Below are 27636 nucleotides of genomic sequence, written 5' to 3'. Positions count from 1 at the left end.
TCCTACAGAGAAAAGAAAATGCACTTGACTTGGAATTAATTTACTGTATACATTCAAAAGTGCTGAATAAATGTTTTATGGACCCATAATAGTGATTATTATTTAAGTTAAGTTTAGCCATAATCATGTCTTTTTCCATAATCAGGCAGCTGAACAACATTGGTAAAAAATGTATACATTATATATATATATATATATTTCTATTAATCATTTTCGGCCTTTCGGCATTCGGTTTTCGGCCAACTGTTTCCTATTTTCGGTATCGGTTTCGGCCAAGAATTTCCCATTCGGTGCACCCCTAATTAATGGGTTTAACATTCACATGTTTCAGCATTCCTGACCATATAGACACTCAGCTGTTTTATTTTGTCACCCGCTCGGGGAGAGATTTACATTGAGTTTTTCTCAGTAGCTGATTTGCTGTGATTACAGCAGCATTGGATAGTTGTGCGCCACCTTTGGGCTGTACTCTGAATCAGTGTGTTGGTGAAAAGTTGCTCATTACAGAAACAGAAGAAGTGTAAAAAGAACGCATCTCTGAGGAGGTATTGACATTTTTGCTTGTGCCTCGTTGTCAAGGCAACAGTGGTGTGAAGAGGTACTGCGATCTTTTGGGATTTCTGCTGTACAGAGGACAACGTGTGTCTGCTGATTGTATCACATTGATCCAGAGGTCCCTTCCCCCTCAGGACATCCCAATGCCAGAGAGAGTTTCCTTGGAGCCCACTGACCAGGGCCGGTTCTAGCTTTTTGGGGACCCTGCCACTAACTACAGCTGAAGAGGACAATGAATCATTGAGTGTTCTCAATATGACAAGATCTTGAGACAGGCTGGTCTCAGTCTGTTCAGACTTTGAAGAAATCATGTGATGATTTTACAGCATAACTGTGCAAGAGTTTACCAGAAGGTGGTGTAGAACGATATGCTTAGTGTTTAGGAAGGGAGGCTGATTGTTTAATGATGGTCTGGAATACTGAAAAAATTAAAGTTTAATATCCTTGTTTGGCAAACAAGACATCTGATTATTATGTCACACATGATACATCTTGACATAGAACCTAGCTATGGGTAAACGTGTGGACGTTATACCATTATTATCATGAACTAAAAATAAATAGGGAAATAGTATCTGGTTAAAGATGGATGGATTTCATATCCTAGAGAGGATTAGTTATATTGTGCATACTTCACAAGGTATTTACTCATGTATTTTAAAGAACTAAATTTAGAGAGATTGAATTGACTTGATAAATAAGTAATGATAGACAAGTTATATTTCCCACAAATTAGTCAATTGGTAAATTCAAAATAGCAGTAAAGGGGAAACTGTTAAAGTACAATGGGAAAATCATCCTAAAACACACTGAGGCAGAAATGTGGAGACATGACAGAGTAGAACCATGTTCTGCAATCTTTTCATCATATTAACAAGTTATTCTTTAACAGATTTTTATTCATGTGTGAATAAATTAGTGATCTCATTTGTTACAATATTGATCACCATTAAAAGGATAGTTTTAGGAACCACTCTATAAGACAAATCTTTATTTGTATGGATAATGTTGAAGGGAGAGCTAGTGACAAGCCAAATCAGCCTGTCCTCCTACAAAAAACGACCAAATAGGTCGATTGTTTAAGCAGTGTTGATCACGATATTACGACCCATAGCCACGTAGCTTTCCCATTATTCATTTCTAGCAGCAGTTTATTACAACCTTTTGTCACGTTTTGTCACGATCGTAATCCCGTGAACTTTAACCTTGCGCATCAATAAAAGTGCGACGAGCCAAGAAGATGAAGATGAAGATGAAGAAGAAGATGAAGAAGAAGAAGGATTGTTAAAGAGCGTCAGAGCTTTACAAGTGGTAAATCTGATTTCTGTATTTCATTTGATCTGTTTACGCTTTTAATTAATCCTGTCGTTTTTCTACTAAGCATGTTTAACCACGATATTTCAGTTTTACGTTTTAGGGCTGGCCCGTGGCATAGGCAGTATAGGCGAATGCATGTTGTTAGCAATAGCATGGCTGTAAAGGTTAGCGCTTAGCGCTTAGCTTATATGCGCTAACGGATATGTATTGCAATATAAGAAGGTTCGTCTACAACAAGTTGTAGGGAGAGTTTTCTCCTTCGCACAAAAGGAGCTAAAATCTTGCCTAAAAACAAAACCCTTGGTAGCACGTGACATAACACATAACAATGGCAAAAGTATGTATATTCAGCTAACCAGACCAGGACATGATATGAACGTAAACAATGCGAAAGGAAATGGCACTTTAATAATAATAATAATAATAGTTGACATTTACATGGCGCTTTTTATAATGCACACACTTTTTCTTTCTTCGAAATGTCACCTAACATGTTGCATTAATGATAGTTAGGGTAAGTTCAACACTTGAATATCATCAGGTCATAGTTGTTTTACTACTTTAAACATTCGCTAATTCAACTTAAGTTTTGTGAAAGCATCACATCTAGTTAAAAAGAGAAATATATTTCCCTGTAATTACTGATTTACCTGGGACTTGATTGATTTTGGTGCCTGTAGTTTTATTTTGGCGAATGCTTATTTATGAAGCAACAATTAAATTACATGGTAGCACAGCTAATCTGAGTTCATCTGTTTGGTTTTTTTCAGGTCATCTATCAATTCAATTATATGAAGTAGCCTATTATCATAAAAAAATCAACGGTTCTTTTCAGAGCCATATTCCTCTTCCTACTCTCTTTCACCCCTCTCGTTTTCTTGTCTTTTGTTTTGTTTTTCTCCCTCCCTGTATGTCAGTTCATCCTTTGTTTGTTGTTGCCCTTTTTATCCTCACTTAAAAATGGCATCCAAGCAACTGAATGAATGGCTAGAGATAGGGAATGCCCTCGCAGATGAGTTGGCAAATAAGGCAAGTACAACATTATCCAAAAATGTATTATAACATTTACTCAAATGATAACAGACACACACATTGCAAAGATGTGTGTGCAACAATTAAGGGAAATATATAATCTCTTTTATATATTTATATATTAAGATACCAAAGAAACCAAAGAAACCGAAGATACAGAAGATACCAAAGAAAATAACGCAAGGATCAAATGTTTCCTGGAGGAAGAGGGACCTGGATGGGAACATTATAGCCCAACATTGGAATAAGAATCGATCTGGTCTGTAAAATATAATCTAGTTCTAGTGTTTCATTAAGTTTTAATGTCGTTGGTCGGTCCTCAATAATGTTTCCCATAAATTCGTACTTTGTTTTATGCAGTTAAACCTTCCAGCTCTCAGAAGTCCCCAGAGGTCGAGGAGACACATGAGATTCCTCTACAGGTCCCAAGTCTTGGTATGCACAATGAATTCTTAAATTATCCTTCAACTTGAAATGTAGGTAATTGTTTGTAGTATGTAATAGCTTTGTTCATGATACATTGTAAAGTGAAAAGCCATGTATGGAATATCTTTTTTAAATTAAACTAAATTCCATGATTTGTTTTATATTTTGTTATTTTAGATCAACATCTTCAGACACTGAGAAACCTGTTGGGTTCTCTCACTGTCCCTGCATCATCAGAAGAAACACCCACTGCATCAACATGGACCCAAAGACAGTTGAAACGTGAACAAAAATTCAGAGCTGCAATGCCAGAGCTCCTTAATTTGAAATTGGCTGCAGAGATTGTCACTACACGTTTCTGTCTCCAATGCAAAACTGCTGATGCTGTGGTCCGGTGCTTGGACTGTGTTCCACCAGGAACTCCCTTTCTTTGTCCGGCATGTGACCCTATTATCCATGGTAAACATGTCTTCCATGACAGGGAAGCCATGATTGATGGGTTTTACAGACCTATTCCTCCCACATCCTTAGTGGTTGTGGATGAAAGTGGCCAATATGGACTCTGTGAACAAGGTGGGTTCAAATAAGGTATTACATATTCCCTTACCATGGTTTCCTAATGTGCACTATATATACAGCGGCATCATTTTCACCATGTCGGAAGTTTGCTTTAACAGTTAAAATGTCTCAATTTGTATTGACTACATTTCCTAACATGTCCTAACATGCATATGAATCTCTGAAATTGTCTTTGCTGCAGTGTGTCTGCTTCCAATTCCTCCGCCATCCCAAATCTGCTTCTGTGGTCCAAGCCAAGATTTCACCATCATCCCAGGAAAGCAGACCGTGTTGGTGACTATCAATGGTTTGTTGCCACCAGAAGACGATCAAGCAGAAATACAGGATTACTATTATACTTTTGTCCTACATTGCATAGATAGCTGTCAAATTGCACATTTATATTTTTTCTCAGGTCCATACAACGTTCGTCTGCCTTCTGTGTGCTGCCCAATTTGTTCCGCCAAATGGTCCCCGAGCATAGGTGACTTGCTGGGATACAAATACTGGCCAGCAACCGACAGCTGCAAAATTATTTTTAAATTTGATGTGTTCACATCATTCGAGCAAATGAAATTGGCCAGCCCAGCATTATCCCAGCAAGTATTTATAAAAATGCTTGAACATCGATCGTTTTCCACAGGAAGGGTAAGAATAAAATGTGGTTTTCAAGATTTTTGAATACCAAACTTTTAATTAACCAAATGAATACCATTCTTGTTTCCAGACAGGCAGAATCTGTAGCGATACCTTCCACAGAGTCTTTCGGGAGTTTGCCTTCTGTAATTACAGACAAGAAGATCTATGCCTGGTGGAGCCCTTTAAATGCCCAGCATGCACACCTGACATGCTGGCTATTGCTGTAGATGGCAATAGAAAGCATTATCGCTTCAAGAAGTCCAGAGGGTCAGTGAAATCATATTCTCATTTTAGTTGTTGTTTTATTGACTAAGCTGAATGTCTTTGCTGAAATGTCTAACTTTCCCCAACTCTGCAATTTCTTTTTCCAAAGTTTGTAGACCATCAGAAAACAATAGTTGGTTTGAAATTACACATAATTATATAAATCCAATTCATAAAAATTATTATATATGACGCCTGTAAAATTAACTCAACTTTAAAATGTTAAATGGTTGACGTTAGTTGGATATGTTGGAGCTAAGAACCAGTTTTGGATATAATCGCTTCATGAAAAATGTATTAAATTGCCCAGGAACCTTTTTCTATGCCTTCCTCTGCCCTATTCCATGCCCATCAATATAAAGGATGTACTTTTATTTTTACCTTTTTACAAGAAGTCAGTAAACTTTTCACTAATGTTAAATAATGGTGGCAAAAGACTTTACACAGAATTACAGATCAAATTCACAAAGACCTTTTCCACATTTATGAAAATGTTATGGCAAAAGCAAATTGGCCACATTAAATAGAGGACACAATCAAACTTATGTATGTATGATAATGTTGCTTACAATGTCTTTCTCGAATTTCGCAGGACAGATGAACCGTCTCTATTTGATGGACTGTTCATTGCCCAGGACAGTAAAGTGTCTGCCTTTGTCGACAAAATCAGGAGCCAGATGACGATTGTAAGAATCTATTCAATCCCTTAACCCTTTATTTATTTTTCTTAGCACAGGGTTAAATGTAACAGATTGTGTCTATTTCAGAAAAGTGGTCGTGATGTTTGTGGACCGGCAACATTCACAGCTTGCAGAGAAACCTCACACAAGTCCAGGGCCAAGGTGGATGAAGAAGGACTGCAAATAGCTGTGTGCAGAGCAGACATGGCATCTTACTACAAGGCCTAAATCACTACCGTGGTGAAATATATGCCTTCCCAATGTTCCTGCAGAAGGAGCTGGCTGAAGTTGCGAATGCAACATTCTTTTGTATGGATGTTGCCTGCAGGTAGTTATAACTATTGCAAAATTGGAAGTGTTTGTGGGAAACGTGTTATCTATTTAATTCTTGCACATCCAGTAGATGTAAAGCAAAAAAAACATTCATTTGGATAAATGCTGATGTTGGTTACAAGGATTGTACTGGTAATTTTAAGGACCTGGTTTATCTTTTTACTATTATGCCATCATGCAACTGGAAAAGCTAATTGATTTTGTCATTACAGGTACTGGCCTTATTTGGAGAAGATGGCAGCAAAGTTGCCTGAGCTCCAACCACTTACAGAGATGAAACCTTTTCTCTCTGTAATGCACGCCAAGGCCCACACAGGCAAATGCGAGGTACAGTATGCAAGTTAAACATTTGTGTCACTAGATTCAAATGTTTTAGAAATTGTAGTGCACATAAGAATATCATGTAGTATATTCTATTCAAGCCTGTGGAATAATTGTAATAGTTACAAATGTTGACAAAATTGTTACAAAACAGACTGTCACAAGGATAGGCTTCCAAAACCCATTATGTTTATTTTAGTAAATATATCCGCACTGTAGAAATAATGAATGAATAGAGCTTCAAATAACTGCAGTTGTGACATTGTATTTCAAAGCATAATTCAATATCAGAACATTTTAACTTTCTGAAATTGCTCCTGACACTGATGATAACTAAAGATGTACAGTACAAGAAATTATAATATTGAACTAAATAGCTAGATCTCATTGTTTATGATTCTGAGCAGGTGAAGTGGGGTGGCAGAAGCCAGGAAGGTGCTGGAAATACTGTCGGCGAGGAAGTGGAACAGGTTAACAGCTTCCTCTCAAGGGCAGCTCTGACAACAAAATACATGACCAAATCAGGTTGGTAGAGGAAAACAAATAGTTTTAAGTAGTGCCACATTGTAAAGCTCATATGAATTTTCATGTTTTTGTGTTTACAGCTAGAGCAGATATGATAACCGTGCTGGCTATGCAATGGAACCACAGGAAGGTGGAGAATCTCCACAAGACACTCTCAAAGAGATTTGTCAAAGTAAGACGTCCATGCTGCATTTCAAAATGTATATTAAGACTATCCGAGTTTGTTGTTGTAGTAATTTAACACCATCCTTAGCTACATGTTGTTGAATTGAATGTATTCTGCAATCATTTCATTATGATGGTGCTGCCATGGCACACTGTTCTGCCAAGAGAGTCTCTGTTCTGTTTGTTTTTAATAAAGCACTATAGGTTGATTCATCTGAATTTCTGGATAATAATAATAATAATAATGTTAATCCTGCTTGATCTTGAAAAAAAAGGGAAACTAAGGTGATACTTGCCAACCTTGAAGAGAAGGTGTTTAGCATTTCATGTTGTTGTCTGGTCAGTTAATGTGCATAAAGGAATTCAGTAAAAAACAACCTTCTCAACCAACTGGAACGCATATTCACTTTTTCCTTTTAAACATTCTAACCAGACTACACAGAGAGCACAAACTGAAGTGGACAATCTTGAGAGTCTCAAGCAAGAGCTGAACATCTCCCTGGAGGACACGGAGCAGTGGGTGTTGGAGGTCAAGCAATGGGCAGCCACTGGTATGTTATATGATCACTGTGGTATAGATTTGGTTCCATATTTCCAAACATTTGGCTTCATGTTTTATGATTACACCTTGTTGTTTCTGTTTTCAAGAGAAACATGGAGCCCAGAGTAGCCAAGAGGAGCTCCAGAGAGAAATAGATGAAATTATTTATTCCCTCCGAAGAAAGAAACACGACCTCTATCGACAAAATGGTATTTATTATTACGTTATCTAGAAACAATATTTGTTTCTTGTTGTTGTTGTTTGTATTATTAATATTAGTTTATTTGTATTTTGTTTTACTTTACAGACAGCAACCAAACAAGGCAACGCAAACGGAGAAGACTGACAGAGCTCAAGAAGAAACTCAGAGAGAGGATACTGCAGTACAACACCATTGATGCCTGTTCAGAGAAAATTGACACAGAAGCAGCATGCGGTCTGTCTGAGGATGTCATTCTGCCCTGGGAGGCGCAAGGAGATGGTAAGAAACAACTTGTTTTTGTTTGCCCTAGATATTCCATAAATTCAGTTGAAGTACTAGAATACAATCACCAATGTAACACAGAGCTATCAACATAGGTGTCACAAATCATCATGATCACAACAAATCATTTTAAAATAATTATATTGAAAGGTCTGTATGATGTTGCCCTATCAAGTCTTAATAGTCTAGTCTCACTGGGACAGGCATATCTATGGAAACAGTAAAACCCTTCCTGACCACCCTGAACTGCATACTAATGTTGAATCTCAAGACATACTGAATGTAATTCTGCCAACATAGACAGAATTGAAAAAATTCAGCAAGCGGCGAGGTTGAATTTTTTTTTACCAGATTTTAAGGTTTTGGTCAATTTAATTAAAAAAGATTGAATACAAACTGATATTATTTGTTTTATTAGCCTTACCATTGTGGTTGTTATATTTTGTGTTTTTTCCATTATAGTGGTGAACCTGCGCACAAAGAGGCGACTTTTTGACCAGGTTATGCTGGTCAGGCGTATGGAAGAGGAGAAAGTCATCATTGTGAAGGAGATGACCCAGCATTGTCAAAATCTGAGGCAGGCACTGGACAAACTGGACCGCCTCCTTCATCAGACAAAAGACGACATCAGAAACCAAAGTATTTTCCACAAATACCGATTTATAACATTTGCCACTGCCCCCCTCCCAGTGTCAAATGTCTATCACTGAATAGCATCTGTAATGATTGCATTTTTTCTGAATCACAAATCTTTTTAGCTAATATACAGCCTCGGAGTTAAACATTCAAATTGCTTATATGGAACCAACATCAATGCTAACTAAAAGTTGCCTTACATAGACTGTCATTTTGTCTTTTTATTTTAGTTTCTCCAAGCGATATAACAGAAGAGGGATACAGGGGACTGCACTGCTGTATTTTACACCATCAATATCTTCTGGAGCAGAAACTGAGCAGAGTCACCAGCACCTACAGCTGTATTGGCTCGGACTCGTCTTTTCTCATGATGGAGGAAGACATTGAAGACGGTAATGAGGACGACGAACAGGACGGTGATGAGGACGGTGGTGAGGACAACGAACAAGACGGTGATGAGGACGGTGATGAGGACAACGAACAAGACGGTGATGAGGACGGTGATGAGGACAACGAACAAGACGGTGATGAGGACGGTGATGAGGAAAACTAACAGGACGGTGATAAGGACAACAAACAGGACAACGAACAGGACTTAACAAGTCTATTGTGTTGTATGCATGTCAACGTATTAAAACAAGTATTACGATTGAATGGCTTGTTTATTACCTTTTTTTTTATATGATCCTGCTTTGCATTTACTATGTCTGGTATTCAAGTAAATGCCATTAGCAGTTATCAGTCACCTTCAGATCCGAGTTACCTCGAGGGCCAGAGGTTCCCCACCCCTGGTATAAGGTTTTGGTGATCACCCTTATTATCATCATGTCATTTAATCATGATCTGTTTAATTAGCCAATGCTTACATCCAAAGAATGTGTCTAGACTTTACTCCTACAGACACACACTAACAATACAAATTGAGCTAAGTAATACACTCACGAGCCACTTAATTAGGTACACCTTGCTAGGATGGGTTGGACGGACCCCCATCTGCTTTCAGAACTGCGTTAAGTCTTCATGGCATAGATTAAACAAGGTACTGGAAGCATTCCTCAGAGATTTCACTCAATATTGACCTGATCGCATCACACAGTTGCTGCAGATTTGTCGGCTGCACATCCATGACGCAAATCTCTCGTTCACCATATCCCAATGGTGCACTGTAGGATTTGGATCTGATGACTGTGGACTGTGACATTTGAGTAAAATTCATTGTCATGTTCAAGAAACCAGTTGGAGAATATTTGAGCTTTGTGACACGGTGAGTTATCCTGCTGGAAGTAGCCATCAGAAGATTGGTACACTGTTGTCATAAAGGCATGGACATGGTCAGCACAACCCGGTATCACGGCAAGACGTGAACATGTGACGATTTACCATGATGGGAGACGTGAAGCTGTCACGATTTCGTCCCTTCAAACGTGACAATTACACAGTATTGTTAACGTGGCCCAACCAGTGGAGATATACCCGGAAATGCCAAGCAAATGCTACCCCGACGGTCGGTTGTTATTATTATCAATATTAATATAATAATGATTTCATTTGTAATAGTCACACTCAATTTCGCCAATTTTCTGTTGCCCCAGCTGGTCGGCACCTCTTTTAGCAGATACAAAGGCTATATTCATTTATTAAATCGATGTGTGTGGATGTGGAATTAACGGACGTGACGTTGCACGATTGCGTTACCAGGCAACAGCTTCGGTTCATGTTAATTTATAAACTCTTCAACTCGAACCGTAGTTATATTTTAAAACATTTTAGAAAGCCTCATGAAATATTTTAATGTACATTTTAATTTAAATGTGAAGGAATGTGTGTATAACAAAATACATCCGTCAAAAACAATACCGGAAACAGACGTAGGCAAGATCCTCGGTTATGGCTAGAAAGGATCCTTCTATTGTAAATATGACGTCACGTTCTCGTTGTAACTCTCGTTGTAATCGGAGCGGCTCGGAAACACATCTACAGCAGTAACATGATGCAACATACACATTAATGCAGCAGCAATATTAATAGAGAAACATCAGACATAATAGTAAAACACTGCAAGGGAACATTTTATTGCACCAGGAGCTATCTTGGGACTTTTACTGCGACAACGTTGACTTGCCTGTGAATAAAAAATAAACCATAGTGTTGGTGATCTACAGTGTTGTCATTCTTCTTTGAACACCAGCAAGACCGCTTTTTAACGATCACACTCCCTGTCATTGACATAATTAATAGATAGTTTAGCTTCTCACCATCATTTCCTGTGGCCAACTGATGTTAACGATCCTAACTGAAAGGCTGCCTGCCAAACGTAAACATTCAGCCACGTGACATTCAGCCGAACTCTCGCGAGAATTTTACACAAGACGGATCCTTTCTAGCCATAACCAAGATCCTCAGCTCGGTGATTCATGGTTTAGCCGCAATGCACGTTGGGAAATGGTGTTTATGCGATGTGAAATCCGAAAACATTTTAAAAAAAAATAATAATACTTTATTCCGAGTTTGCTTGCTTTTCTCTTTGGAGCTAATCACATAACGGCATTGTAATACATGGTTCGGCTGCATTACATATTACATATCTGCCGTAGTTATCTATTTATAGAGCCCTGATGAGAAGACTTCTATACAAACAGGAAGAACTGCCGCCAAAACTGAAAACGTGACGTGGATCACAAATATATCAGCCATTTAACAACATCTTAGATTTATTTTCACACAATATGTCTCCTTGCAATATCAACAGTAATTCGGCTGACTTTTATATTGGATCCAATTGGTAGATAGGCAGTATTTACACCATAACGGTGCACAGCTGATAAACGGGCACCTAGTGGTTAAAGCATGTTATTGAATTTTATTATTATTATTAACTAACAGAATAAGAGACCTGACAGGTGATGGTCAGACGTTGACCTGGCTGCACAGTCACAGAAGCTGGCTGTGTCAACTGTTCACACTTCACACCTGTACAAATACAAAAAAAAGTTATATGACAGATTATCCTGTTAAACAGCAGTATAATAAGTGTTGACTCACTTCCAGCTGCCAGCAGCAGCAGCAGCAGCAGAGAGAACATGATGATGATGACTCTCATTTCATTTAATTTCAAACCTTTATTTATACAGGTGTATCCCATTGAGATCATTGATTTCTTTTTCAAGGGAGACCTGCTCAAGTAGGTTCCACACGAAACATAAAAACATAAACAGAACAACAAAAGGACATCATACAGCACCATTTACATAACTATCCACATAAACAGGTACCAATAGCTTCCGATTGAGTAGCATCCAACCGAGCTTTAAAAACATTTAGTGGCACCAGATTGCTCAGTTTCCATTTAATTTGCAGACTATTCCAAGACAGAGGAGCTGCGCATCTAAAAGCTGTCTTCCCTAAGACAGTCCTAGCAGTTGGCACATTTAATAAAACCACAGCATTCGATCTCAGGCAGTAGCCACTTACAATTTTCCGTGAGATCAGGGAGCAGATATAAGATGGAAGTTTCCCTAACATGGCTTTGTATATAAAAATGTACCAGTGACTGAGCCTCCGTACAGTTAGTGAAAGCAAACCAGCCCTTGCATACAGGGTACAGTGATGGGTTAATGCTTTACAGTTTGTCACAAATCTCAGTGCACTGTGATACGCAGCATCTAACTTGACCAGGCAATTGGCAGGTGCATTCATATAGATCAAATCACCATAGTCCAGCACAGGTCAAAAGGTCACAGTGACTAGCCTTTTCCTGGCCTCAAGCAGAGAAACAGGACTTGTTCCTGTAGAAGAAACCTAGCCTAACCCTCAGCTTTTTAAGCAGGTTATTGACATGAAGTTTAGAAATGTGAGACAATCATCAAGCCAGATACCAAGGACTCTGAGAAGACGTGAGCTCCTGATCCCCTTTAATCTCCACTGACAGTCTCTTGTGAAGGCCTTATAACTGTATCACAATGGATATTACTGAGTTTGCATAGAACCAAACGTGTTCACGTGTGAATGTGAACATTAATAGAATATCACCTCCCATCTTCAGAGCAATCTGACTATTATAACATTAGCGTTAAGAAAGCTTAATTAAATATCTGCCACAACATAAGTAACTGGATCAAAGTAACAGTACAGTCCGCGGCATCACATCATAATGTATCATATATCTCCTTATCTGAGTCAGCTGAGCCGTATCTGGCCGTGCAACACTTACAGTGTCACATACTGTATGCAGAAGTATTATTTTAAGCAACACATTACGAAACACTCGAGTCAAATGTAATTAAAGTCAGATCGTGTCTTAGACGGGGCATATCATAAACCTGTTAATGTACGCATTCAAACACTTTTTCTTTTACCAGCTGTGTTCACCTTGCAGGTGCAGCTATGTGGCTTTTATCCTGGATAAAGTGTTTGAGTCATGGATGTTTAAAGTCTTCATATTTGTCTAATTATATAGTTGACTTTTCATTCAGGAAGTATACGCGCTGCGCTGTCAGTACGCTTCTCCATGTTTGTGATTGGTCGAATGCTCCAAATACTACCCCTTTTATGTGAACGCGCACCTAACTAGATAGGCACGGCTGGCTTGAGCGATCCACTTGATAACCCGTGTCGTAGTGCCGTTTAGCGAGAGGGCGTATGTTTTGGATTAGGCCAACCGGCTAACTCAAACATATCCAGGTTAGGTTGAACCAGTTTCGTGGTATACCCCCCAGGTCTTGTCCTGACTGAGCACAGGCACCTGTAGCCTTGGCTACTGTGCTCTCAGTGTTTTGTCTCCCTGTTCCTGCCTATTGGCGTCAGCTGATAGAGGTGTTGGTTTTATCTTGTTATGCACAATGTTGATTCTTCTCTCAGAACTAGCTAAATATGGGTCTGGGGTAGAGATCTTCAGAATTGGTTTGGCATCTTTTGTGTCAATTCGTGGCACACAACATGTCTTGTGAATAAACCATCAGTTTGCCATCAAAGTTCCTGCTCTCCTCGTGTCTCTCTGACTCCTGTTTCCATTGCTTCAGAAGTTTCCATCGCATATGAAAGATTTTCACATGTTTGTAAATTATTTTGGTTTCAGTGTGTGTGTTTCACATGGGTGAACAGTATATTTATATGTTATGGAATGAAATACAATGTCAGATTAGGGGAAAGTTAGGGGAGTGTGTTGAGCATATTTAGTTATATGACAAAGCCATGTTAAGCCAATCACATTAGTTACATTTGGAACATGTGTTGCCTGCGTGCACACTGGGCACACTGGGATGCTGTTGCGAGCATGCGCACAATAAACGGTCTTGTGAACTCCGACCAAAGAGATGATGGTTGTGTGTGATTTCTCTCCGTGAATATAGCTAGCTAACCACATTGGTGACTGATATAACGTGCTGCAGAAATGTCTCACGCTATAGGTTATGGGCCCAGTCATGCAGGCCAAAGGTGGTTCAGACTTTTATTCGACGGTGAAGAGAAAAGTTACGAGCTCTGGGAGACGAGGTTCCTCGCGCACATGGAGTTACGTGGTCTCAGAGAAGTTATCTCGGAAGACCCGGAGATAGATGGGTATGACGAAGAAACTCTCGCGGAAGATGAAACCAAGAACGGTGAGGCATATGCAGAGCTAGTGCAATGTCTGGACAACAAGAGCTTGTCGTTAGTAATGAGGGACGCGAAACGTGATGGAAGAAAAGCACTGAATATTCTTCGCGAGCACTATGCAGGAAAAGACAAACCCCGCGTGGTGAGTTTGTACTGTGAACTTTCCTCGCTCCATAAGGCTAGCAATGAAACGGTCACTGACTATATTATTCGAGCAGAAACTATATTCACGTCATTGAGAAGAGCAGAAGAGCACATTAGTGATGGGCTTCAGATAGCTATGGTAGTTAAGGGGCTACCTGATTCATACAAGCCATTCGTCGTGCACATCACCCAGACGAATGACACTGTAACGTTTGGCGAGTTTAAAACGAAACTGCGAAGTTATGAGAGTACAGAAAAATATGGGAAGAGTGACGTGAATGTTGAAGAAGACAACGTGATGAAATCTAGCGGGGCAACGAGGTCACGAGGACGAGGAAGAGGAAAGAAAATGGACCTGGCTGATGTTGAGTGTTACACGTGCGGTAAAAAGGGACACATGGCCAGAATATGTCCTGACGGGTACCACGTGAGAAGAGAGGAACGAAAATGGGACACACCACAGCGAGGAATGGGGCGCAGTCGAGGACGAGGCCGTGACCATATGAAGAAAGCTGATGAAGAGACGGAGGCAGAGCCAACATCTTTCAGTTTCTTCAGGATGAGTGACTGCCCTACACAGAGAGGGAACAAGAAAGGTCTAATGGTCGACTGCGGCGCCACAGCACACATGATCAACGACGCCACAAAGTTCAAAACAGTTGACAAGAGCTTCAGACCCGAGGACCACATGATCGAGCTGGCCGACGGATCCAAGGTGAGCGGGATGGCGAAGATGAGGGGAGACGCTGAAGTCTGTTTGCTGGACAGCGAAGGATGACAGGTGAAAACGAGGCTCAAGCAAGCGCTCTACATCCCATCTTTTCCACAAAACATCTTTTCAGTCAAAGCAGCGACAGCCAACGGAGCTGAGGTCCACTTCAAGGACGGTAATGACTGGCTGGTCAACAAGAATGGTACCAAGTTCAAAATGGACGTGTATGGTAGGCTGTATTACCTTAGCACAGTAGAGGATGAAAATGTTGATGAAATGTATGGGTGTCATGACATTCAAACGTGGCATAGGATACTTGGTCATTGCAATTTTGATGATGTTGCAAAATTAGAGAAGGTGGTTGAAGGGATGTCTATAAAAGGGAAACATGACATGTCCAATCAAAACTGTGAAATATGCACACAGGGCAAATTTACACAAAGCAGAAACAGGCATGCAGATGCTAAAGCTACAACTGTGTTAGAGCTAGTTCACACAGACCTATGCGGTCGTATAGAACCAGCAGATAAAGATGGATACAGATATGCAATAGCATTTACTGATGATTACAGTGGGATGATTTTTCCATACTTTATCAAAGCAAAGAGTGACGCGACAAAAGCTACTGAAAAATTCATAGCAGATGTAGCGCCATATGGAAAGATAAAGTGCATAAGGTCTGATAACGGCACAGAGTTTACGGGACAAGAGTTCCAGTCTCTACTTAGGAGTAACGGGATAAGGCATGAGAAGAGTGCACCCTACTCACCTCATCAGAATGGAACTGCCGAAAGAGGTTGGAGAACCTTATTTGAGATGTCACGATGCATGCTATTGGAGAGTAACCTCCCAAAGCAATTATGGACATATGCTGTACAGACAGCAGCTCAAATCCGCAACAGGTGCTACAGTAAGCGGCTAGAGCAGACACCTTACTGTGTTTTCACAGGAAAAACACCTAACCTATCTAACATGAGGATATTTGGCTCTGAATGCTATGTATATAAGCAGGATAAAAAGAAGCTGGATTCTAGATGTGAAAAGGGGATCCTTGTAGGCTATGACAAATACAGTCCAGCATACAATGTGTATTATCCTGAGACAGGAAAAGTCCTAAAACATAGGCTGGTGAAATTCATCACCAAAGGTAGCGCAGATAGACAGACTCAGACAGATTGTGACATGGGGGAAGACTTTGAGAGTTATGCAGATACACCACCAAAGAGAGTCAACCAGGTACAGGGACAGCCTAAGGAGCGTAAAGAGTCCAGTGGTGAAGAGACTGCTGAGGCAGGTCCTACCCAGATAGATAGTACTGAGAGAGAAGAGGGAGAAAGGAGATACCCTACGAGACAGAGAAAGGCTCCAGAATACTTTAAGGAGTACCAGTGTAAAGCTGAGTGTGATGGTGACGAAAGTGAGAATGTAGATTATTTCTACAGAGTAGCTTATGGTGTACCTAATACACTTAAAGAGGCAATGGACTCTAAGAAGTCAAAAATGTGGGCTGATGCGATGAAAGAGGAGATTAATTCTTTGACCGAGAATGAAACTTTCACTCTGACTCCACTGCCAAGAGGCAAACAAGCAGTGGGAGGTCGCTGGGTATATGCAGTGAAAGAGAGCCCAGATGGATCCGAGATTTGTAAAGCCAGATATGTTGCAAAGGGGTATAGTCAAGTTGAAGGGATTGATTATAAAGAGACCTTTTCACCAACAGCCAACATGACCTCTGTACGAGCATTAATGCAGGTGGCTGTACAGGAGGATCTTACTTTACACCAAATGGATGTGAAGACTGCTTACCTCCATGCTCCAATCGACTGTGAGGTATATATGGAGCAGCCGGAAGGTTTTGAAATCAAATCAAAAACAGGGGAACACTTAGTGTGTAAACTAAACAAGTCATTGTATGGTTTAAAACAGTCCGGACGTAACTGGAACATGTTACTGCATGATCACCTTACAGAGAACGGTTTTGTGCAAAATGATGCTGATCATTGTGTCTACAGCAGAAATACTGAGAATGAGAAAGTGATTCTGTTAGTATGGGTGGATGACTTAATCATAGCAGCGAGTGACAACACCTTACTCACTGATGTCAAAGAAATGTTGAACAAAAGTTTTAAGATGAAGGATATGGGTCCACTTAAACACTTCCTGGGTATCGATTTCAGACAGAGTGATGGAGAGATCAAAATGACTCAAAAGAGACATATAGAGAAGATGTTAGCAAAATTTGGAATGTCTGAATGCAAACCGAGATCCACCCCATGTGAGCAAAAGTTAAACTTTGACAGTGAGGGTGAAGTGATTGATTCAACAGGATACCGAGAGATAGTAGGTAGCTTGATATACATTATGACATGTACTAGACCTGACCTGAGCTGGGTGGTTAGTAAACTATCTCAATACCTAGCAGAACCAAAGCAGCAGCATTGGGCTACAGCCAAACACCTACTGAGGTACTTAAAGGGTACTATAGATCAAGAGCTACACTACCAGAAATGTGAGGAAAGCGTTCTAAAGCTGGAGGGGTACAGTGATGCTGATTGGGCAGCCGATAGGGATGATAGGAGGAGCACAACTGGATACTGTTTCAGCTTAACTGAGAATGGTCCAGTTATATCGTGGAAGAGCAGGAAACAGCCAACGGTGGCATTATCCACCTGCGAAGCTGAGTATATGGCACTAGCAGCCACTACTCAAGAGAGTATGTACCTTGTACAACTACTAAGAGGAATAGATAGTTGTAACCAGCATGTACCAGTCAAGATATATGAGGACAACCAGGGGGCGATAGCTTTATCTAAGAACCCAGTATGCAGACAGAGAAGCAAACATATTGACATAAAGTATCACTTTGTACGGTCTGCACACACAGAAGGGAAAATATGTATAGAATACTGTCCTACTGCAAACATGGTAGCGGATGTCTTTACCAAGCCAGTGACAAAGGCTAAGTTTGAGAGTTTCAAGGGATATTTGTTTGGAGAGTAATGTGAACTGGCAGATGTAAATGTTTTGAAGTCTTAAGAACACTGCCAGTATGCCAAATGTTTTATTTTTTTTTGGAGTTTTGTATTTTTGGTTTTATTTACCATTATAGAGAGCTATACACATGTCTTTGAGTGGGAGTGTTGAGCATATTTAGTTATATGACAAAGCCATGTTAAGCCAATCACATTAGTTACATTTGGAACATGTGTTGCCTGCGTGCACACTGGGCACACTGGGATGCTGTTGCGAGCATGCGCACAATAAACGGTCTTGTGAACTCCGACCAAAGAGATGATGGTTGTGTGTGATTTCTCTCCGTGAATATAGCTAGCTAACCACATTGGTGACTGATATAACGTGCTGCAGAAATGTCTCACGCTACAGAGTGCATGTTAATGTGTCTGGAGGTGGCGTGTTCCAAAAGTGTTTGGGTTTGTCTGCCGTGTGTGGGCTGCGTTCCATTTCAAATTGCCGCCTGTACAATGTATGCACCAGTCTGTGATATGCCGATGTGCAGGCCCGCCCCTCCATACACGCCGATCACACAGACTGCGTCTGCCTCTCGCCCTCATCTTGTGGAGGGAGCCTCATCTGATGCGCAAATGCGGCGCAATTGAGCGCGCCACAGTTTCTGCTGCGAGGCTCCACTAGCTGTAATCGGCTTGGTGTGTCCGGGGTTTACACACCACCCCCCCGTCGACGCTCGCGAGGGCCTCATCACATCACAGCCCTGCCGATGTGATATAATGTATAGGACCTTTTTCCTCATGGGTGTCATTCACAACAGACCAATCATGACAGTTTTAGAGAATGAGTTTGTATGGATACACTTAAAACATATTTGTATTTGTCTTGGCTTCAGCTCACTGATAACATAAGAACACAAATAGGCACAACACTTACATAGATGTTTTTTTATATGTATTTTATTACTCCAAAATAGAAAAAAAAAAGTCAGCCATATTTAACTGGAAAAGTTTTCCTTTGGCTCCCAGGAATTTTTCCACTTCGCCCCACTGTAAAACAGAAACAGTCAATCAATCAATCAATGTTTATTTATATAGCCCAATATCACAAATGTTACATTTGTCTCAATGGACTTCACAGTTTGTACAGAATATCAGTATGACAATACTGACACAGCAAAAAGTATTACTTTTTGGAATATGTAGTTCTACAGTATGTTGACAATGCTATTTCAAATGAGAAGATATACTAAGTCACTCAAAAATATCATGATGAAAGTGCAGTATAATGTATATATTTATATATAACACGTACATCATATATAATACAAGGTACATTTTTTATTTCAAAGTCAATGTTTCATTTGACCAATTCTTTGAATTTGCTGTCTTATCAATGCCCAAACATACAGCACTAAACTTAGACAACTGCCTGCAAGACTGCACACAGAAATAATACTACTTATTACTACTAACTATACTTATAGTATAATTGTTAAGAACAAATGTAACAAGTCAGTAATTACAAAAGAGATCAAATACCATCCAGCCTCACATATCAATCATTTAACCTTTAGTGATATTGATCAATGATAAACTCTATTGTATATTTTAATTTCTATTTCAATGTAGGCTACTTCCCTGCTTATGTGTTACAATCAGACAGCGTTTCTAGGGCGCGATGTCTGAATGACGAAGGGCAGAGAACTTGGATGTCTTACTTTATGGCGCAAACGTCTGATAGAGCCATTGATGACATGGCTCCCCACCCCCATGTGATCAACTAAATTCAATTTACTGCTGAGGAACCCAAAATGTTTAAGTTAGTGATCTCAGGGTTGATGAAGTTGGTTGGTAAGACTACTTTGTGGCCCCTGTTCTGCCAGACCCATCAGCTACACTGAAGGAAACTTCAGATTAGATACATACCATCCAGAGCAAGACTGCCACTGCACCAACACCTCGGTATGGCCCTGAGTAAAGAAACACAGATTTTAGGTAAACTTCATTTTTTTCAAATGTCATACATGTAAATACAAAAAGTCCAGTGAAATCAAATGATAATTTGAAATAATAGTAGGTACGATTAACTCAAACATATGAAGGACTGTAACATAGTCAATAGCATTTTCCCCATCAGTTTAATATTTTGGAATACTATTATTATTTAAAAAAATATTTGTACTGCCAAGAATAGGAATTCACCTACAAAGGATTACAAGAAAACATGTAATATACAAATAAATGGCTGGACATGATGCATTAATGCGACATGAAGCATTACACAAGTACCTCAACCTTAAATTAATAATAAATTATTGTTACTGTAATTTCAATATTTACATTAGCAGTCATGCTTAAGACTGAAACACTCCTTTTAAACAAAGTATACGAAAATCCAATAAGATAAGACTTGGTTCCACGGAAACATTATTGTCATTGTTTATTTATTTAAAAATATTTTCTAAACAAACCTCCCTGATTCGTTCCCTCAGTAGTTTTTTGTAGGGGAAAGTGTCTGACCCTTGATGAATGGGACATTCTGCAAGGAATTAAAAGATGGTAATAAGTTGAAGTTCAGCAATAACCTCCTAAACATTGCCTAACATCACATTGTGCTCAATTAAACTGTTCAAAATGGCACTGAGACTTTTGATACTGCAAAGTCTTAAACAAAACAAAAGGTGGTGTATTCTAATTGTACCGATGATTGTTTTCTCTCTCTTTAACTAATTCAATGTGCAAAATCAAACAGTTTCAGTCGATGTAAATAAGATAATTACTAATTAACCCGCACATACCATTAATTGCCACTTTATTCCTCGTTGGTCTTCTTTTCTGTGAGGAAGACACTGAGGAGAGAGCAGGAGTCAGCCCGGAGGAGAGAGCAGGAGTCAGCCCGGAGGAGAGAGCAGGAGTCAGCCCGGAGGAGAGGGCAGGAGTCAGCCCGGAGGAGAGAGCAGGAGTCAGGCCGGAGGAGAGAGCAGGAGTCAGCCCGGAGGAGAGAGCAGGAGTCAGGCCGGAGGAGAGAGCAGGAGTCAGGCCGGAGGAGAGAGCAGGAGTCAGCCCGGAGGAGAGAGCAGGAGTCAGGCCGGAGGAGAGAGCAGGAGTCAGGCCGGAGGAGAGAGCAGGAGTCAGCCCGGAGGAGAGAGCAGGAGTCAGGCCGGAGGAGAGAGCAGGAGTCAGGCCGGAGGAGAGAGCAGGAGTCAGCCCGGAGGAGAGAGCAGGAGTCAGCCCGGAGGAGAGAGCAGGAGTCAGCCCGGAGGAGAGAGCAGGAGTCAGGCCGGAGGACACAGGAGTGAGGAAGAGAGTGAACTCAGTGTCAGTCTCGGTGGTAAGAGGTACAGACAAGTCTGATCCTGGGTCTGCGGCCATTTCTGCCTGTGTGGTACAAGGGCCCTCAGGTTCAACTGCCAAAGTCACTATTGAGAAGAAAAAAAAGTAGACGCATGGTGAGTAAATGACCAAGTATAATCCGCCATATACATTTATAATCTGAGTAATTACAGCTAAAAATGAAACAGCGGAACATCAGTGATTCTGTGTTACAATGGCGTTTGTTAGCAACCAGGAAATGACACCAGTAAGGACAAACAGATGAGAATGCTGCGTGGGGTCTGGGTGCCGTGTTGGCGGGACGTTGGGGGGCTCGCTGCTCCGCCCTTTGAGGCTCGAGGAGCAGACAGTGTGAGCTGGATTACTGGTGTTGTTTCCTGGTTGCTGTGTGGGGTCTGCGAGACAGCGAGGAACTCAGCCTGAGCGCACACACACACACACACACTCACAGCCAGGCTGTGAGTGTGTGTGCGTGTGTGCGTGAGGAGATCCGCGGAGCCTCGGCTGAGAAAAGATAAGGCTGAGTGAGTGTGTGTGTGTGAGCCGGTACGTCACTATGCCCGTTACGTCACTATACTCAGGAAGAAAAAAATTGAAAAAGAGCAGCATAGACAGGTATTTTCTGTGTTAGAGTTTTACTCGCTACAGGGTGTACTTTGAGGGTTTGTGACTCTGCAGACCGTTTACATGCAGGAAAAGCTTCATAACACACAAGGGGACGGGTAATAACCAGAAAAGCATGACATGGGCCCTTTAACTGACAAAACAAGACATAACGACATATTTGTACTACTTGGTAAACAGTGATTCACATTTTTTTACATTTAAAACCAGATAACTGAGCAACTAATTTACAAAACATGTTAACAGATAAATTGCTGAAATATAGCATGCAGATTTGTATACTTTACCATTAATTAGGCTTTCGTAAATCCTCTTTATGGTAACAAGTGCATTGTTACCATCTTCTGTCTCGATTTGCCATGGACAGATGCAATCGGCAAAAACCATTTGTGCCTCTCTTGGCAAGAAGGAGGATGGGACGCCGATCTAACATTTTCCATTTGTGAAGCTGGAACACAATGGACACAAAAAAACAAGAAATATTATGTACACAACAGTTCTAAACATTTTCACACACCTAAAGCCATTATAACTCCATTTATTTTGCATAAGTGAAAAATGCACTGATGTGATACGTGTGCACATTGAGGAAGGCACCCCACAATTAACCAGGTGTGATTTTAGACCCCTTTTAGGGGAGCCCCTAAAAAAGAACTGTAAAAAAAAAAGAAGTTTATCGAGCTCGGGTTCACTTTGAGTTTTTTTTACATGGGCATAGTTATTTTTATATGGGTTAGGGATGCCAGCGATTATTCTATTTTTCGAATATTCGTTACAGTCTCCATAATCGAAAATTATTTTTAAAATTCGATTTTATTTATATATATTTTTATTATTATTTATGTATTTCTTTTTTTTCCTGGCTTAGTTTCAATTCGGCGGCGAATAATCAATTAATATTCGCCAGGGCTGTCCGATTTTGATCATGGTCAGTTTCTGGCATGCCTAATATTTGTCCATTTAATTCTCACATTCAGATATCTGAATAAGCTACATTTAGCTTTGAAACATGTCAGCAAGCTATAACCTATATCATTTCAGGTTCAAAGTTCCGCATTAACAGCACTTCAGATGTAAAGCTGGTGTTACAGGGGAATTTTTAAATGACTGTTCGAACACGGCTCAAAGTCAGAGACTCTGGTAAGCTTAATGAAAGTGCTTTTAAGGGCCTCTTTATTAATACTAACTCTTTCCAGGTCTTGATTGTCTTTCAAGCACTATATTAATATGGGCTGGTTTTGATTCTGTGACATTCTTGGTTTTACCATTTATTCAAAAATGTATATGATATTTCATTTATTTTACTTTTGGAAACCATAGTCACATAATTATGTGTTTTCCATACCATGAAGTTCCAAAATAAAATATAAAACACCAAAATGCAGGTTTTTTTGTAAGATATAATTAGAAAAACATGTACATTGAAGCTCTGATTCTAGGAATTACCACTGGCCTGAACTATGTTACTTCTGGTTAAGAAATAATGTTTTACTAAAACTGGGTGCTTGCAAGTACAAACACTATCTAACATCAGTTCGAAAAAATGTGTTATGCCTTTACAGCTTTAAATACAACGGTGACAACAATTTTGCTTAACACATTACATGAAGTGCAGTAATCGTGCACTAGTCTGTACTTCTCACATAAACTTACTTAAGAAATTAGGATTATTTTTAAAAAGTAAATGAGGGCGACTGTTGGAAAGTATAAATCAATTCAGTAATTTAACAATTTGTATAAAAAGATTAAGATCAGGGATTATTTACACACTTTTTTATGATAACTGACATCTGCAAGAGAAAAAAGCTTACCAGTAAATGTGTCGAGTCATACACTTTGTTGACACTGTGGTTTTTCTGTTGCGTGGCCTTCCACTCCTGTGCAACCTTTTCTTTTTGCTTGGAGAGTTTCTCTTTGTAGGGTTGGATGGCACCACATTGTTTGCATTTTTTACTTGCTACTCCTATGCTTTGCCTGCATGTCTGGCACACTTTTTGAGTAGGCATCTGTAACAGAAACACAGATAATGTCAGGGAATACCAAAAATAAGAATACTATACTACAAATGTTTACAGGATTCGTGTATTTTATTATATCGTGAAAAATCTTGTTAAAACAATGAACTCATGTTTTTTTATCTTTTAGATAGGATGAACAAAAATCACAAGAGTAAGGAAAACAATGTTATACAGAGTCAGTCACATGTTTAAATTGACTGTTATGGACAACCCTAATCTGTAAATATCTGGTTGATCCAAAAGTTGATGCTCCATCATCACAGAAAATAATACTAAAATCATCATTAGCAGGGGTGTATTGCTAATTCTATAAGTTCTGCACGTGTGCACGCGCAGTTGTGGCTTGTTTTGAAGCTTATGTAACTACTGTCAATTAACACTCCAGCCAGAATCAACAAAGAATGGTCATTTATTAAGTCTGCATTATTGAATAAATGTGTGATTCTTACAGTAAATGCTGCACACAGCTGCGTGATAGTTAAGTGATCAGTGAAGGACCTTTATAAACTAACTCCCTCCTGCTGAGGTACAAAGGTTACTATATAAAAAGTGTGCACATGTATTTAGTATCCTATCCATGTGAATATGTTTTAAGTGGGGGTGGACCTCATGTCCTCTAGGGGGGTCCGGAGGCCCCCGTGAAGTTAAATGCATCAATCTTGTGCACTTGGGGGCAAAATTAACTAAATCTATGGATACATCTGTCAACACCCATATGAAACTTAACTGTATACATTTCAATAATAAAAAAAATGATAAGAATAATACTTTTTTTAAATGTATCTTTGTGCATATTTAACTATTTACTGTTTTTTTTTTTTATGCATTTGTTGTATGTCCAATAGTATGAATTGTAATGATTTCATCGATGTTTTAGATTCATTCGATTTTTTTTAGGGTGCTGTGTGACGTTGAACCTGCGACCTGCAACCTATGAACCTGTATTTGTATACTACCAAAGGAGCTATTGAACCTAAGAACTTGAATTTCCGACTCCTATTGTGGAACATTACAATAATATAAAAGTGTGCCTTGGAAATATGTATTTCCATATATGGTGACCAAACTGTTTCAGACCCACTGAGATAACTGAGACTAAAGTTAACTGTGTAAACATTACATTAGGTACATTAGCCTCTTAGCCTATCCGTTATCATAGCTAGCTAGCACCAGATGCTAACAACCATCCCCGTTTTAGGTGCCGGAGCGGTGTTCCGGCAGTATTACACCCCTGGTCACTCTTCACTTAATAGATAAATAGTATTTAATATAGTTATAAAGAATGTGACGTTTGATAACATTTGGATCAACCGCATGAACCGATGGATCACATAACTTCCATGCTCACGTTAACGTTAGCTGATTCTACTTTTGGCTAATTTAGCTTTGCTATCATTATTCCTAGGTAAACATAGTAATCTTAGTCACTGTACTAGACGACAAAATAAAACAACATAATACATATCCCAAAATGAATATACTTTTGATATCTGACTACTCACGTTTATTAGCTTGTCTGGGAAATAAATGGATGTTGTCTGATGCAGTGACGAGTCCAAAACCCCGGTGAGTTAGCATTTGACCACTTCCGGTTCCCTCGCGTCAGAACCAATGAGATTTCTCCATAGGATTTGGGAAAATAGCTCGAAATAAGGTCTGTGGTCGACACAAATTTAAGAGGCGGATCACGTTTTGTTCTACGACAGAAAGCCGTGATTTTTGAAGAGTGTACGTGTCTGAAAAACGATGGTTGTTAACAGAAGTTGTCGAGGACGTTGTACGTCATTACGCCGCCTCCCGTTGATTTAAAACGCGCCCGTGGGTCGTAAAGGTATACAGGCTGACGCACCCGTTGATTGAAAACGCTGCTCTGGGTCGTATTAATGGGTCGGAAAACGAGGAAAACAATCGACCTATTTGGTCGTATTAGTTGGAGGACTTGTTGAGCCAAATATAATTCCAATTTATAAAGTATTGATTTCACCATTGTGACATATATTACAATACGAGAACTTTTTAGGGGGAAATAACTGTTGTTTGTAGTCCAGAATGTAGTGTTTAAAATGGAGTAAAAGTAGAAACAGCACATTTGATTTTGAAAAAGCCATATAATTGGAAGGAATGTGGGGTCACTGAACCCATCCTGCTGTGGTTTTCAGGTCTTACTTGCAGCTTCACAGGGAGCGCAAGGCATCAGTTTATGAGTTTGAAAGACATGCTTCTCCACCTTCGAATGGACATCCATTTAATTAGTAATGACCTGACATTTAGAGATGTTAAAAAGTAAAAACATACCTACCATAAGTGATAATTCCTAAAGTCAACTACAAACCATTGATGAAATTACTTCTGTTTTTGAATCCCTGATGAAGTAAGGAGTAATTGTTGCGTGTTCGGACAACCAGGGTTCCACACACTGCTAAAGAGTATTACATTGTTTTTTAAGTAGACCAGAATTGAAGATAAATTAGTATAATGAGCTGAGGTGCAGAGCTACACAGATCCTAGTAATGGTTTGACTCAAGATAATAGTTATGTACACAAGTTTCGGAATTAGACCTATTAATAATTAGGTGTAAATGAATTGCAGTAGTAGTTAGGGATGTAACGATACCAAAAACTCACGGTACGATAATATCGCGATAACAAGTCCACGGTACGGTATTTATCGCGATATTGAATAATAAATGGAAGAAGAAAAAAAATCTGACTTTTTTTTTTTCAATAAAACATTTTTTTACTCGGAAAATGTTTTTTTATTACATAATAAATCTGATTTTTACAGCATTTTTGTAGGATAGCAGTATTTTAAAGTGTCAAAAACAAAGTGACAGTAACAGACTGGAACAAGAAAACCAGTGTTTTTGTACCTACTGGTACTACCAAACAAAGTAAGCATTTTCTTTATGCCACTGCATCTCACAAATAAACAAGGACATTTAATAATCAGACCCTGCAATAAAATAAATCAAGTTTCACTTTAGTTTTTCAAGTAACTCAACTCAAACTCACTAGTCACTCACTCAGCATCATCAGACAGGTTTTTAGGAATATGAGAATGTCCACATTTCCAGGTATTTATAAGCTGGGATGTTTGGGCATTTACAATATCCCCTGCTCTGGAAAAAACTCTCTCACTTGGTACTGATGTTGCTGGGACAGCAGTGGTCGCGTTAACCGAATATTTTATTTAACAATGACGGAAAAATCTGAAAGCAGTCTGTCATTTTGACAGATTAGAACAAACTCGGAACAGCACCAACGTTTCCCCGCAGCGAGGCTCTGGTGTTATGCCGTGTTATGCATGCCCTCCAAAAGGAAATGATATCGTTTCCAAACCGTACTTTGCCGTACAGATCAATACATGTCTGGGAGGTCTTGCTTTACGCTGTGCGCGTCCCGCGAGGTGCATGCACACACGGCATAACACCGCCCCCCCCCCCCCGTTGACAGTTCACGAGCATGCTCTATCGTGAACTTTTCAGACCCGACGGGTAATAAGGGATTATGACGGATATTTTATGATCCTGTCTGTCGAAATGACGGACAGCGAAAAAGTCTAACGCCAGGCTTATTGACAGGGCGAGATATAAATATATGTTTGATACTTGTCAATGTCTCTAGGTGTTTAAATGTAGCCCTGTAAATACGATGTCCTTTTGTGTTATCTGTTGTTTTATTTTAATGTTGTAACCTACTTGCTGCCATGTTAGACAGGTATCTCTTGAAAAAGAGATCGATGATCTCAATGGGACCACCTGGTTAAAT

At 39.7% G+C, this 27636-nt stretch overlaps 1 protein-coding gene and 3 long non-coding RNA genes across 6 annotated transcripts in view; 1 reads left to right on the top strand and 3 right to left on the bottom strand.

The window, feature by feature from the left end:
- The first annotated feature begins 3741 nt into the window (after positions 1–3741).
- Positions 3742–9108, top strand: LOC307030255 (uncharacterized protein). Of its 3 annotated transcripts, XM_079666586.1 has the most exons (14): positions 3742–3903; positions 4091–4195; positions 4304–4536; positions 4616–4794; positions 5384–5477; positions 5559–5799; positions 6017–6131; positions 6533–6650; positions 6731–6822; positions 7249–7366; positions 7464–7565; positions 7664–7837; positions 8303–8479; positions 8707–9108. In XM_079666586.1, the coding sequence occupies exons 6-14, from the start codon at positions 5732–5734 to the stop codon at positions 9027–9029; spliced, it is 1287 nt and encodes a 428-aa protein (XP_079522712.1). In that variant the 5' UTR covers positions 3742–3903; positions 4091–4195; positions 4304–4536; positions 4616–4794; positions 5384–5477; positions 5559–5731; the 3' UTR covers positions 9030–9108. The 3 variants fall into 3 exon arrangements, with proteins under 3 accessions (XP_079522712.1, XP_079522711.1, XP_079522713.1); XM_079666585.1 differs by having other exon boundaries at positions 4304–4794; XM_079666587.1 differs by lacking the exons at positions 3742–3903; positions 4091–4195 and having other exon boundaries at positions 4286–4794.
- A 1324-nt stretch (positions 9109–10432) lies between these two features.
- Positions 10433–27636, bottom strand: part of LOC307028307 — a 378320-nt gene continuing 361116 nt past the window's right edge. The window contains exon 3 of the long non-coding RNA XR_013804931.1: positions 10433–10450. This is a non-coding gene — a long non-coding RNA (uncharacterized lncRNA). The remainder of the gene's footprint in view (positions 10451–27636) is intronic.
- LOC307029551 lies at positions 18831–20830 on the bottom strand. The gene is made up of 4 exons (XR_013805396.1): positions 20692–20830; positions 20365–20432; positions 19820–19863; positions 18831–18940 (listed from the first exon to the last, which is right to left on the bottom strand). It is a non-coding gene; the product is annotated as an uncharacterized lncRNA (long non-coding RNA).
- Positions 21071–25783, bottom strand: LOC307029530. Its single transcript, XR_013805372.1, has 4 exons — positions 25371–25783; positions 23662–23856; positions 22138–22298; positions 21071–21312 (listed from the first exon to the last, which is right to left on the bottom strand). It is a non-coding gene; the product is annotated as an uncharacterized lncRNA (long non-coding RNA).

The sequence above is a fragment of the Notothenia rossii genome, assembly GCF_949606895.1.
Source record: "Notothenia rossii genome assembly, chromosome: 2".
In the NCBI taxonomy this organism is placed as follows: domain Eukaryota; kingdom Metazoa; phylum Chordata; class Actinopteri; order Perciformes; family Nototheniidae; genus Notothenia; species Notothenia rossii.
The sequence above is the reverse complement of the archived record's forward strand: the minus strand, read 5'-3'. Positions and strand labels throughout refer to the sequence as shown.

What these genes read in the sequence shown, in the direction of transcription:
- LOC307030255 (XM_079666586.1), top strand. Translation starts at nt 5,732, where the DNA reads ATGTTCCTGCAGAAGGAGCTGGCTGAAGTTGCGAATGCAACATTCTTT. An exon ending in CCCACACAGGCAAATGCGAG is followed by an intron (nt 6,132 to 6,532) that starts GTACAGTATGCA and finishes GATTCTGAGCAG; the next exon opens with GTGAAGTGGGGTGGCAGAAG. An exon ending in CTGGGAGGCGCAAGGAGATG is followed by an intron (nt 7,838 to 8,302) that starts GTAAGAAACAAC and finishes TTTCCATTATAG; the next exon opens with TGGTGAACCTGCGCACAAAG.